Consider the following 13876-nt stretch of genomic DNA (forward strand, 5'->3'; position numbering starts at 1 on the left):
GAGAGAAAACGTCGCATCACACGCGCGCGGAGAACAATTTAAGTGTACTAAGAACGTGCACGCGTGCTCTGGGAAAAAAGAAGTACGCCGCAACGGTGTTGCAATCCGTAAATCCACGTCCGCCGGCTTCGCGGAGGGAAGATCGAATCTTCCGGAAATCCAGCTCGTTCGATACGAATCAGAAAGTTCATAAATCTCTCCCGGCTCGAAGTAGGAATACGCAAGAGCGACCGTGGAAAATCTATATATATGGAGAGAGAAAGATAAGTAATTAGGGTGTAATTAAAATTACACACTCGAAACCTTTGAAATGCTGATCACGCCTTAGAACTCTGGAGGAGAGAGTCCTTTTTTAAAAGTAATACGCCGCGCGGACTGAGAAATGTCGGCGTACAATTTCGCTGCTCGGTAACCCGGAAATTCCACGATTGATTCATGTGCACGAAATCAAGAACCGGTGTCATGGATATATGGCCAGGTCCTCAATACGACTAACGGAGAGGCTCGATTTGGTTCCACCGGATTAGAAGACGAGGCCGATGACCTCGCCTTCGTACGCGGCTGAGTATCTCCCGATAATTATTCGGCGAACTCCGAAAGTTTAATGACGCGGCGGAGATTCGCGAAATTTCATCGTGTTCATCGTGAGGTGAAAGGTAAGAACAGTTTAATTTGTAGTTCCTGTTGCAGCCGAGACGAGTTTAGATCACACCGGGAAGCGATATTAAATTTCTTGCACGGCATTTTTAATAAGCCTTCGCTGGAAGATCAGGATGATAAGGTCGTATCTCTCCCAACTCGTTTTGCAACTCGACTGCAAAAAATAACGAAATATCGTACGATAAATCCCGTCGCGCGTGAAATTTATATTTTAAAATGACGAAGGTTTTATGCTTTTAGAAATTTACAATATTTTCCTGCTCGTTAAAAATGATAATAGTGATTTTATAATTTACTTTACAACTAATTACACCGTTCTCCTTGCCTTTCTGTCTTTCTTTTTCTGCACATAAAAAATTATCGCAGAGAATATAAATTATCTAATATCCTTGTATATTCATTTACGGGGAATATAAACATTCCGACATCCATGGCTACTCTCGAGACACCAATACGCAAGAAATGCAAAAAGATCCAAATTCAATGAATAATGTGTAACGAATAATAATTTGATTCGAGGATCGTCCTGTGCCCGAATTGTCGGGAACGTGAACGAGAACCCGATCTTACACGCAGAGGAGGCATCGAGCGTGTGTGTACGAGTGTGTGTAACGTGCACGTGTATCGGTGTATACGTGTGCCTGCCCATGAACGCACACGCGCTTACAAAGTGTTACGTTTGTGTTGTATGGCGGTCGCGATATGTGGGTCAGGAAGCCGGCGTTACTAACAAGTGACTCGATCCGAGGCGACTCCGGTGTGGAACGACACACACCGCTAGCTTTCGTCGCAACCGAATTTCCGCCTTCCAGCAAATCTGATCTCTCCGAGCCGACGCGACGCGGACGCTTCGCAAGGGCCGCAAAGGCGACCGCCGCCCATACAGCACCGATTAATACAGAAAGCTTTCAGGAAGGTTTTAAAATCATTTCAAGATTTCACATTTCATATGCAACATTTCTGAAAGGATTCCGCAATATGTCGTATGAAATGTTGCAACAGAAATGTTTCTAAAACCTACCATATGCAATAAATTTGAAAAAATGTGAATATTGTAAAAAGTAAAATTATATATATACCTAGACCAAGTATTCGATCTTTAGTGAAGCTAACCAGTTGACAAAAAAATGCATTATCTTCACGTATCCTTTTTTTCTTTCAAATATAAGTGTTGGTTGAACAGAGAATTATATATCTATATAATTCTTTCCTTTTAATCAACTATTTGGAGGAAGAAAAAGGAAAATATATAATATAAGAATGGCTCTTTGTCAATGTGCCAACAATTCGCGCTTTTTAAAGGGAAACTTGGTGAATACTTGGTTTAGCTACGTATGTGTATATCTATATATCTTATATATATAGATATATATGCATATCTATATACATCTTATATATATTATGTATTGTTTTCATTAAGCATATTTCAGAAATCATATTTATTATATCAATTAGATTGCAAATATTAAATAAAAACGTACAATAAAAATAATAAATACATTTTATATATAATTTTTATTATAATTTCTGAAGTATTTTCAATTGATTTTAATAAGAGCTTTGTAATTTGTGTGCAACATCATAGGAAAGTTTCAAAATTATTTCAATTAACCTTTAGTAATGTATCAAAAAGATTTCAGCTATTTTAATAATCTTTCGGCAATATTTCAGAAAGGTTGCAGATTGATCTATACCTTTCAGCAACCTTTCTACAAGGTTTTGAATGCAAGTGTCGCGGACATTTTGCTATTCCGGAGTTGTCTCATAACTGTTGCAGAAACATTTTGCAATGTTTATGAGATGTTTTCATCTTTCAGATGAAATACTTCTGAAATATTTCTGAAACGTTTTCGTGCTGTATGGGCGAACGCCTGTAAGTACGACAAACTGCACCTCCAGCCAGGGAGACTTCGATGCCTGGTTCGCCCTGGTCTCGGGAGCGCCTTCCTTTGCTTGTACGCTCCTCCGCGTTCTCGGATGTACAGCTATAATAACGCGCGTTTCGGTCCTCGTTTTGCGATCCGGGGCTCGGCGGCCGAGCGCGATCGAGCGTCCGTTCCACTGCAAAATAGAACAGAGTAAACAAGAGCCACGATAATCGAAAATCACGCACGGCTGCGTGGATGCAGCGCGGCGTAAACGCGCACGTAAGTAGCCGCGTTCGCCGGCCTGCATCGTGAAACCAAAAGAGGTACGCGCGTATACTCGGCGCCGCTCGCGCGTCCGCGCATTACGTTTCTAATTGAATAATCAATCGCGACCTCCTCCTGACGATCGGGTGACGAGGAATGCGCCGGGCAAGCCTCGCACTGTCCCCGCGCCGAGAGAAATCCGGTTACGCGGTTCTCCGTGCCTTGTCAACTTTTCCGTTCTTCAGCAGTCAGATTATGTAAATGTAAAGGATTCTTTGATGATCCAAGGTGTTCTCCGATCGTGGAAATATTTCCTGCCTTCAGGATTTTCCAGAGTTTATCCGAATGCTCGCCGCAGCGCAGCGGCGACGAATCCCGCGAGCGCACGGAGCACTTTCGCGTGGACTATTAAATTTCATGGTTGCGTTGATCAGAGCACGCATGAGGCGCTGCACAGAGGTAGAATTATGGATGCCCCTCATTGTTAGCATCCAGAAGAAACCACAATTAACTCGAACAAGGAAGCGTCGAGAGGGCTAGGCGTGACGCAGCGCAGGGTGATCGTCTTCCCAGTCCTCCTACCTGAACGCGAGACGCGTGGCTTCTTCCTGGCACGCAAAGAAACAAATCTGTAGCCTGAAACGTTTTTTTCTTCAAAATAAATTTAAAAATGGAGAACGAACTTGCAGCTTCGGAAGAAGAAGCTTCAAAAGAAAATTTCGACGAATGTGCTCTGATGACGGAGACGGTTAATTCTGTTACGTCACGTATTTTGCAATAGGGGCATCTTCTCCACGCAATTAATTTAATCGCGCATTGGGAAAGAGAAGCTATTTACGTACGCGAATGCAAGTTGCAAGCGCACTTGTGCTTTCCGCAAAATTATACACACATTGTTCTCGATCGCGGGCTGCACATCGCTACAAATTGCCGTGGAGTTTCCACGGGTTTTCGCAATTGCGTGCGCGTTCTCGTGAGCCCCGCGTATCTGTTATTTTCTTCGAGACCATTTCTACGGTCTCATGTCGAGCGACTTGCGCTTTGCTCTGTGAACCTTACAATTACGTAGGTACCGCACGACGATTGTACGTGCTGATAATCATCAATTATCGTGCGGAACAGAAACGTCGAGAAATTATGTAAAAAGAGCGCGAATCGGGCGGGCTTACGTCCGCGCAGCCCTCGGAATTAGCTTTGACGTAGCTTCGGTTGTATCAACCTGTATCAGGCATCCCCGACGTTTTACCGTAATAACAATGCATTACGCGTAACGCGCATACGCATAAGCTACGCGAATTATTTCTACAACATGCTGCAGCCGTTCGCCGTAAAAGTACCAGCTGATCCTCCGAATCACCATTTACAGATTATGCAGTCCAGGCGCTTTTCTCTTCTTGAATTTTCCACGTAGCTGACGTCGAGACGTCGTTCCGTTTGTCGCAGGGTGTACGCTCCCAAACGAGTTTTCTTTGGGAAGGAAAACTACCTGACGCAGCTATCCCACTGGATAGGGATAGGGATAGGGTCGCTGTGTTCTCGCAAGGCACGGTGACGCGTCGGCTCGCAGGTTGGCCTGAATTCCGGAGGAGAGGCACGTAAGTAGGGGAGGGGGGGGGGGAGATGAACAGTCAGTCAGTCGCACAGGCCAGCCTCGTTCCTGATGGCAACCGGCACAGCGGTCGTTACCTGTTCGAGGTGGTGGTAGTGAGAACGGCAGGTGGGGGAGCAGAACACCTGGACGACTTCCTATCGGGGAGTAAGCTCAGTCCTCAGGAAAGAACGGCCGACACCGGTGTACCGGTGCGAGTCTCGAGAGGTCACCGTGATCCACGAGTTCTGCCAAGTGGACGACATCGCGGAGTACCGTCATCACCGCTGCCTTGACCGGAAGTAGGCCCCGCGAATTTGCATCCCTCCCTCGAATTTGTCGCGTTTCTCCTGGAGGAGACAGTCGCGTTCAGTGCCCGGAAGGGAGAAAATTCGGGGTCCGCGCACCCCGAAATGACGTTCCGCCCGAGGTGCATTCGGTGAACTCTCGCGGGACTCTGCGGAGTGCGCTTGTACATCGCGTACATTAATTACTGTCCTGAATTAAAGTGCTACCGGAACAAACTTTCCTTCAGTCTTCCGGAACGAGAGAGGACGCGCTGAGTGGACGTTCAAGGTCAGAGTTCACGGAAGGTCGCGCTCGTTGGAGAAAATGGAACGCAGGGTTGCGACACTTTGCTTCCTCTTCGTCGTTCTGGCCGCCAAAGGTGCGTGGATCTTTTTTGTGTAAATAACTAAATAGAAAAATAGAAAAATGTAGATCTCCAGCTTGACACTGTTTAAAATAATAATTAATATTCATCCATTTATGTTACATAAAATAATATAAAATTGATCAATTTTGGAATTGCTTTAATCATGCATGCTTTTCTATAACGGTCCGAGTCATGAGTTGTCTGTAAAACGTAATTGCACATTTTCTTAGAAAAGTTTCGTGTAGCCAGTATGAACTTCTCGTGCAAAGATGGATTAATTTTCCGTGGAAGATATAATGGCTCATTAACGCACTGAAAATTATTATAATAATTACTGCACTTCACTTGTCGCTTTCTAAGCGCTAAGAAATTTAATGAGTCGACTGATTATGAGACAATGCATACAGCTCGTAACGACATTCTTCATTTTACGTGCCATTGAAACGCTGTCTCGCGAGACCGGCGACGAAATTACCGCTAATCAAGTACACGCGTACAATACGCCTCATAATCGAATACTTGTTACAACTTAATTATAGAATTACCTAAATTAGTGTCAACTTTCGAATTTCGTTCGAGTTATTACGCGCTAATAAACTGTGACTTTACGCAAACTCGACCAGCGTTCTCATCTAAACCATTTAAAAAGAAGTGGAAAAGAAAATGCATTCTACTCTCTCTGCTCGTTTCGAATAAATCGAGAAAACAATAAAAGCCACAGAACAGTTTGAAGTGCCTGCAAATGAGTGAGCGAATCTGCGAGTAAACGAGTGCTGCGCAAGTGTACGCGAGTGTACGCAGAGATACACATATGATATATAATAGACAATTTTTCACTGCAATTCTCTCGTTACGCGTTCGTTGCAATTCAATTCGGGGTCGAGATCATCTCACGCTCGTAGCTCGCGTTATTGAACTTAGCAGCGAATTACCAAAGCGCCCGGTTACGTACGTAAGCCTGCGGTGCCTGAAAATAAGCGTCAGATTATCTGCTAATTAGCGCACACGATGCGTGCGCGATACGCGCGCGCGTCTCGGTGTTTCTACGCGCGTTTGATGAGAGGATACTCGCCGATTCTGCTTTATCTGATTTGAGATTTCACTCGTCGGCGACGCGTGACGGCAAACTGGATCCACATTGCGCTATCATTTAAATAATAGCAAGCTGCTAACTGGACAAATGTCTCCGGTTCCCTCAATTAGCGATGGTCTAGTATCTCAAAGTGCGTCTATAAATACAATGTAATAATTGCGCTGTGAAAATGTTCTTGATCGCGACGTTGAACGCACTTTACTGCAGTTCATCAGGTCCGCCAGCTTACTTAATATTCATTTGTCCGGTTAAACGGGGTAATTCTTCAAACTGTTTTCGCTCTAATGAAGCCTACGCTCGTTTCGGAGTAGCACGCGCTCGTCGTTAAACGCACCGACGTGACTGCCGTAAATGAGACACCACGTATTCACACGCGGCACGCAGCGTTCTCTCATCTCGCACGCACGTAATCGACTTTCCACGATCCTGGCTCGTTTTTCCACGATGTGGAAAGTGGCCGGCAAAGCGGTTCCACTGATGGTACGATGCAACGTGCGAGAAGTCCGCGAAGATTCATAGCTGATCATCATCGCTGCAACAGCGCGGCTGAGCCCTGTCGTGAGGAAAGTCGTTTACCTATTTACCCACGGCACGACAGACAGAGTCAGACAGAGCGGAATCTAGAATTTAAACATAGCACGGAATACATTAAGTTTCACGTGGGGTGTGATTTAGTTTTGAGGGTTTTTTTGCTCAAAAACGCATGTATTTAAATATGATAATGAATGAATACCTTAATCAAAATATTTTCCTTCGTTTTCTATAACTTTTTCCCATATTTCTGGCAAGAGATGGATTCCACCACGATAAAATCACTCTTCTTTTCAGTTGATCCATTCGTCGACGAATTTTCGCACTTCTTCCAAATTATGAAAGTGTGTATCCTCTAAAGCGTGTTGCATCGACCGGAACAAACAATAATCGCATGGAGCGATGTCCGGAGAATACGCGGGGTGCGGTAAGACTTCCCATTCAAGCTCTAATAGTGTTTCTTTCACTGATAACGCAACGTCAGGTCGAGCGTTGTCACGAAGAAGAATCACTTTCCGTCGTTTACTCGCAATTGGTGGTCGTTTTTGGTCCAAGGCTTGCTTCAACTTGTACAATTGGTGTCGATAACGATCAGCCGTGACAGTCTCATGCGGATTTAACAGCTCATAGTACACTATCCCACCAAATACAGAGCATTACTTTTGAACCGTGAATATTGCGTCTCGGAGTGGATGTTGATGGTTCGCCTGGATCCACCCATGATTTTCTGCGTTTCGGATTATCAAAATAGATGCACTTTTCATCCCCAGTAACGATCCGAGACAAAAGACTCTTCTTTTTTTGCCTGGCGATCAACGAAATGCAAATGTTCAACCGGTTCGCAATGGCACTTTCCGATAATTCATGTCGAACCCATTTCCCTTCCTTCTGAATTTTTCCCATTTCATGTAAATGTTTCGTAACTGTTGTACGATCAACATTTAATGCTCTGGCAAGAGATGGATTCCACCACGATAAAATCACTCTTCTTTTGAGTCGATCCATTCGTCGACGAATTTTCGCACTTCTTCCAAATTATGAAAGTGTGTATCCTCTAAAGCGTGTGGCATCGACCGGAACAAACAATAATCGCATGGAGCGATGTCCGGAGAATACGCGGGGTGCGGTAAGACTTCCCATTCAAGCTCTAATAGTGTTTCTTTCACTGATAACGCAACGTCAGGTCGAGCGTTGTCACGAAGAAGAATCACTTTCCGTTGTTTACTCGCAATTGGTGGTCGTTTTTGGTCCAAGGCTTGCTTCAACTTGTACAATTGGTGTCGATAACGATCAGCCGTGACAGTCTCATGCGGATTTAACAGCTCATAGTACACTATCCCACCAAATACGGAGCATTACTTTTGAACCGTCAATATTGCGTCTCGGAGTGGATGTTGATGGTTCGCTTGGATCCACCCATGATTTTCTGCGTTTCGGATTATCAAAATAGATGCACTTTTCATCCCCAGTAACGATCCGAGACAAAAGACTCTTCTTTTTTTGCCTGGCGATCAACGAAATGCAAATGTTCAACCGGTTCGCAATGGCACTTTCCGATAATTCATGTCGAACCCATTTCCCTTCTTTCTGAATTTTTCCCATTTCATATAAATGTTTGGTAACTATTGTACGATCAACATTTAATGCTCTGGCAAGTTCTGAAGTGGATTCTGTTGGATTTTCGTGCAAGAATGCTTGCAAATCTGCATTTTCAAGCTTTCTTGGTTGTCCCGAGCGTTCTTTGTCCTTCGCATCAGTATCACCACTTTTAAAGCGTCTAAACCAGTATTCACACGTCTTAATTGATGGGGCAGAATCACCATAAGTTTCCACAAGAATTCTATAACCGTCAGCCGCAGTTTTCTTTTGATTAAAAAACAAAAGCAACGCATGTCGAAACGCTGTTTCGGAAGTTGCATTTTTACGATGATATAAACACGACTGTTATTGCATCTATTGCTATAATGCTACTAAATGTGATGGATAATGTCAAGACTGTAAGAAAGAACAGTTATCGGAAACAGCTATTGGAACAAACTGACACTACAGCCATCTGTTGCAAAACCCTCAAAACTAAATCACACTCCTAATACATGCAAAACGTATTTACCTTCCATCCGACTTAGCGACATTGGCAATTTCGTCAGATACTTTTATTATAATTTCCAATGATTTGATCGTGTATTTCTTGTAATCTTTACTCGCTTAAATTCATTTGAATTTGTTGCATACGTACCGTTCGATCAAAGGAGCTAAAAACTTTCCTCGAACGTTTTCTCGAAAGTTCCTACGGTCTTTCAGATGATCGGTGAACGAGTCTCCTAGACGAAGCGCAAAGCGAACGTTCCCGCCCCATCGTTGGTCGATTTACATTTTACTCTAATAACACGTACGGGGCTGCTCCTTCCGCGGGTTAACGACCGAGATCGTATCTCGTCGTAAAGTGCCGGTTACTTGCATTTCCCACGTGTCGCCGTGCGCGTCGGGCATTTCTCTGTCCTGCGGGTACTTCTTCAGGCACACTTCCCCGACCTTCTCCGACCAGTTGGTTTTCTCCAATCGCATTGACTCACATCCATTGTCCTCTCGAGTACGTGTTTCCTGTTGAAACTGCAAAGAGGACTATACTGTCATTATCGATCGGTGTCCGGTATGAAGTAGGACGCGACTAGATTTTCATCATTGCTCATTAGTTTGCCAAGTCAGTCGCTCATCGATGACTGATACTCATTATTTCACATTTGAATGTCTCCCTCCGACAAAACGTGAATTAATAGATTTTAGCATCGACGCTTCTCAAACGGCGGCTTGTTCGCGTTACACGGTTCGCAAGTAATACGATGATGTTATAAGCGTGACGTCAGCGATATTAGCAGCTTGCAGCATAACATCATCAACTAAATATAAATCCAATTGTATAAGCGCTAGTAATGAGAATCTAACGAGGTCTTTTAATCGAGAAAAATGTTAGTCTCACAAGTAACACTACCCAAGTGCCACTCGCCGATTTTCTTGAAACTTTGCACACACGTAGTACATCGAAAAACATTAGACACGTGTCTTTTTATTTGTGCTAACAACGCATTTTAAGGTTAGAAAACGCATTCGAAAATTTAACACTATAGCACAATGGTAACTAACGCTACTCCTGAGCGTTATTCTCTTACAGCTTTTACGACATTACTCTATTATGATTTCATTGTCTGAATGTTTGGTATTAATTTTACGAGATTCGGAATGGCAGATTCAAAATCGCGGACCGAAATCGCAGAATTTTCAAAAATTGTATTCAAAGTCAGTTTCGAAGAAGTGTTTTAGACCCGTGATTACGATTTTGGTAACAGTTATATCAATCTAGAGGAATTTTGTCAAACTACTATTAACATTGTAAACAGTGACCTCGAAAACCACCACAAAAATGGTCTTTGAAACTAATTTAAAACAATTGGAATTTCGGTCCGCCATTTTGGATGCACCATATTGAATTTGCCATTTTTCATCCGCCACCTCTAGATTGATATAACTTACCACAATCGTAATCACGGGTCTAAAACACTTCTTCGAAACTGACTTTGAATACAATTTTTGAAAATTCTGCGATTTCGGTCCGCGATTTTGAATCTGCCATTCCGAATCTCGTAAAATTAATGTCAAACATTCAGACAATGAAATCATAATAGAGTAATGTAAAAGCTGTAAGAGAATAACGCTCAGGAGTAGCGTTAGTTACCATTGTGCTATAGAGTGTTAAATTTTCGAATGCGTTTTCTAACCTTAAAATGCGTTGTTAGCACAAATAAAAAGACACGTGTCTAATGTTTTTCGATGTACTACGTGTGTGCATTTTAAGGTTAGAAAACGCATTCGAAAATTCAACACTCTATAGCACAATGGTAACTAACGCTACTCCTGAGCGTTATTCTCTTACAGCTTTTACGACATTACTCTATTATGATTTTATTGGCTGCGTTCGACAGAAAAAGCTGCTTTGCAACCGTTGTAAAAATCGTGAATCTGATTGGCGTATGCGCTTAATTTTGATTGAATCTAAAAGCATACGCAAATCATATTCACGAATTTTACAACGGTTGCAAAGCAGCTTTTTCTGCCGAACACAGCCATTGTCTGAATGTTTGGCATTAATTTTACGAGATTCGGAATGGCAGATTCAAAATCGCGGACCGAAATCGCAGAATTTTCAAAACTTTTATTCAAAGTCAGTTTCGAAGAAGTGTTTTAGACCCGTGATTACGATTGTGGTAACAGTTATATCAATCTAGAGGTGGAGGATGAAAAATGGCAAATTCAATATGGTGCATCCAAAATGGCGGACCTAAATTCCAGTTGTTTTAAATTAGTTTCAAAGACCATTTTTGTAGTGGTTTTCGAGATCACTGTTTACAATGTTAATAGTAGTTTGACAATATTTCAAATGACGGAAACAAACAAATCAAGTTAACGAAATTTTAAGCAATTTAATCTGCTGAAGACAGGTTTATGAAATTTGAAATTTTGTCAAACTACTATTAACATTGTAAACAGTCACCTCGAAAACCACCACAAAAATGGTCTTTGAAACTAATTTAAAACAATAGGAATTTGGGTCCGCCATTTTGGATGCACCATATTGAATTTGCCATTTTTCATCCTCCACCTCTAGATTGATATAACTGTTACCACAATCGTAATAACGTGTCTAAAACACTTCTTCGAAACTGACTTTGAATAAATTTTTGAAAATTCTGCGATTTCGGTCCGCGATTTTGAATCTGCCATTCCGAATCTCATAAAATTAATACCAAACATTCAGACAATGAAATCATAATAGAGTAATGTCGTAAAAGCTGTAAGAGAATAACGCTCAGGAGTAGCGTTAGTTACCATTGTGCTATAGTGTTAAATTTTCGAATGCGTTTTCTAACCTTAAAATGCGTTGTTAGCACAAATAAAAAGACACGTGTCTAATGTTTTTCGATGTACTACGTGTGTGCAAAGTTTCAAGAAAATCGGCGAGTGGCACTTGGGTAGTGTTACTTGTCAGATTTACCACGAGCTATTAATCTTATAATTTGCGTTGTCAATACTTGAATAACTCACAGACTCTTAGATTCTGAGATTTTCGGTATCCGTTGTTAGAAAGAAAATGGTGTAATCAGTTCTCGACTCTTGGAAACGTCGATAGCTGCTGACGGCAAGTGCACGCACTTCCGTCGCATTGTAGAACCGGCGGTGAGTTCACATACGCATAGCTCACACGTCGGCATACGTATCGCACCTTGAAAACAAAAGGCCCGCGTGTTTAATTAGCTTGGCTCAGTACCCAATTTCCCACAATTCCGTGAAGTAACGGGAGTACCCGGCGAACGCGAGCAGGAAAAAGAAGGCGAGTCCAGCGCGTATCTTTTCTCTCCTACTTATGCCCTGATTATCCACTTTTCTTACGGCGTGGGCGAAACCCCGAACGTCGAGACCACGTGTTGTACTACATATGAGCTGGGCCGACATGAGTGCAAGTTGGCCTTTATGACGAAGAAACGAAACTTTGGTCGCAAGGTGCACTCGTATGAGAAAATAAAAGTATTTCGTAAGCAGAGAGAACTTTAATTTTTGAGAAAATTGAAGTTTTTGATTAGTAAATTAGTAGATTGAATTAAAGAAATTTGCAGCAGACCATGGCAATTACATGGTACGGTACTTCAAGTCCAAATAGAGCAGTAATGGATTATAATGGAGAGAGTCAAACAATTTTTAACCCGATGTACGTTAAATTGTATTATAATCACACGTTTCTCCTCTTTATCATCGCAAAATACAGGGCTTTACGCAAATAGCACAAAATTCGAAAGTAATACTGGTAATTTGGTAAATATATTTGTCACGGTAGTAGGACAGGATGATGGACAGTGGGTACGACAATCGTTTCGTTTTAAGGGTAACGGTGAATTAGCAGTGACCTGATATTTACACCGGAATAACTTTTATCCTTTCCATGCAATTCCGACGCGTTGTCTCCATTCCACTGTCCTACATAGACTTATTTACTCGAGGCACGTACTACTTACCATCATATATTTTAAACGCGATGAGCTAAAAGGTTCCTGCATACAATTTTACTCCGGGGTGAATATAAATTAATAAGACAATCTCGCGGACGTCATTTGTCGCAAGACCAAACTCGTTTTCTAACAGGTCTTAATTTTTTCGTAATTGTTTTTAGTAAAGATTGGCATGGAAATATTTGTAAATAGTAATCTGACGTACAAGTAATTAAAATCATATAATATTTTTATGATACGATAAAGATCTCTCTTTGGAGCGATAGAATCTCACGATGGTCTCAAATGTGAAATTACGATTAGCCGTAATTACTGACACCATTCGCGAATATTGCCTTTCGTTATTGCTTCATTAACGTTCGTGTTCTCTTTCCCTACGCTCGCGCATAACTTAATAACCGATGATTATGAATCCAATTAGGTCTCGTGGCTGGTTCGGATCCACGCCAAGATGACGATCACAGGCATGCGTTTAGTACAGCAGATTGCAGACAGAGCAACTAAGCAAGTTATTCCATCGGAAATGTATTTCTTCAAACAATTCTTTCATTAATTACTTTCTCTTGTTTTTTGTTGTTTTTTAATTTTTAACTTTATACTGGCCAGATAATAATCGCATTGCTAAAATGCAATTATTCGATCCATTTACTCGCTACAGTTTTTGTTTGATTTGATGGCAACTTATGGTCACTTCCTGTCTCTGAATTCTCGTAATGCCGGCAATATTTCCCCGCTTGTAATAATAATTTGCAGCAATGGCTTAGTTGTTCATTTTGCTGCGTCGTAAGACGCGGCTGGTTGCCGGCCTCTAATCGATTTCTCGGTTACTTCGCGATCCACGTGGCTGCGCGCGTTGATGACGATCATGTACGACGCCGGCAGGATAAAGTGCTTTTCAAATCAGACCTCGGCTTCAGGTTCTGCCCCGGTTTGCAGCTTAACAATTACGATGATGCCGAGCAACCTACATTAAGCGGATACAACGAAAAATATACTCGTTCGCGAAGATACATCACGACCAAGTGGTCTTGGAGAACGATTTGATTCACTGTCCAGATTCCATTTGCAGTTCATGCATTAGAAAAGGTAACACTATATACGCTGGATCGTGACTCGTTTCGAAAATCAGATGTCTCACTTTTACCTCATGTTTTGCTTTTA

General features: G+C 42.2%; 1 protein-coding gene across 1 annotated transcript in view; it reads left to right on the forward strand.

The window, feature by feature from the left end:
* The first annotated feature begins 6572 nt into the window (after positions 1-6572).
* Positions 6573-13876, forward strand: part of LOC105278999 — a 40077-nt gene continuing 32773 nt past the window's right edge. The window contains exons 1-3 of the mRNA XM_026972638.1: positions 6573-6608; positions 11796-11888; positions 11967-12243. Coding sequence (XP_026828439.1) covers positions 6573-6608; positions 11796-11888; positions 11967-12243 — 406 coding nt within the window. The remainder of the gene's footprint in view (positions 6609-11795; positions 11889-11966; positions 12244-13876) is intronic.

This window comes from Ooceraea biroi, chromosome 9 (assembly GCF_003672135.1).
Source record: "Ooceraea biroi isolate clonal line C1 chromosome 9, Obir_v5.4, whole genome shotgun sequence".
Taxonomy (NCBI): domain Eukaryota; kingdom Metazoa; phylum Arthropoda; class Insecta; order Hymenoptera; family Formicidae; genus Ooceraea; species Ooceraea biroi.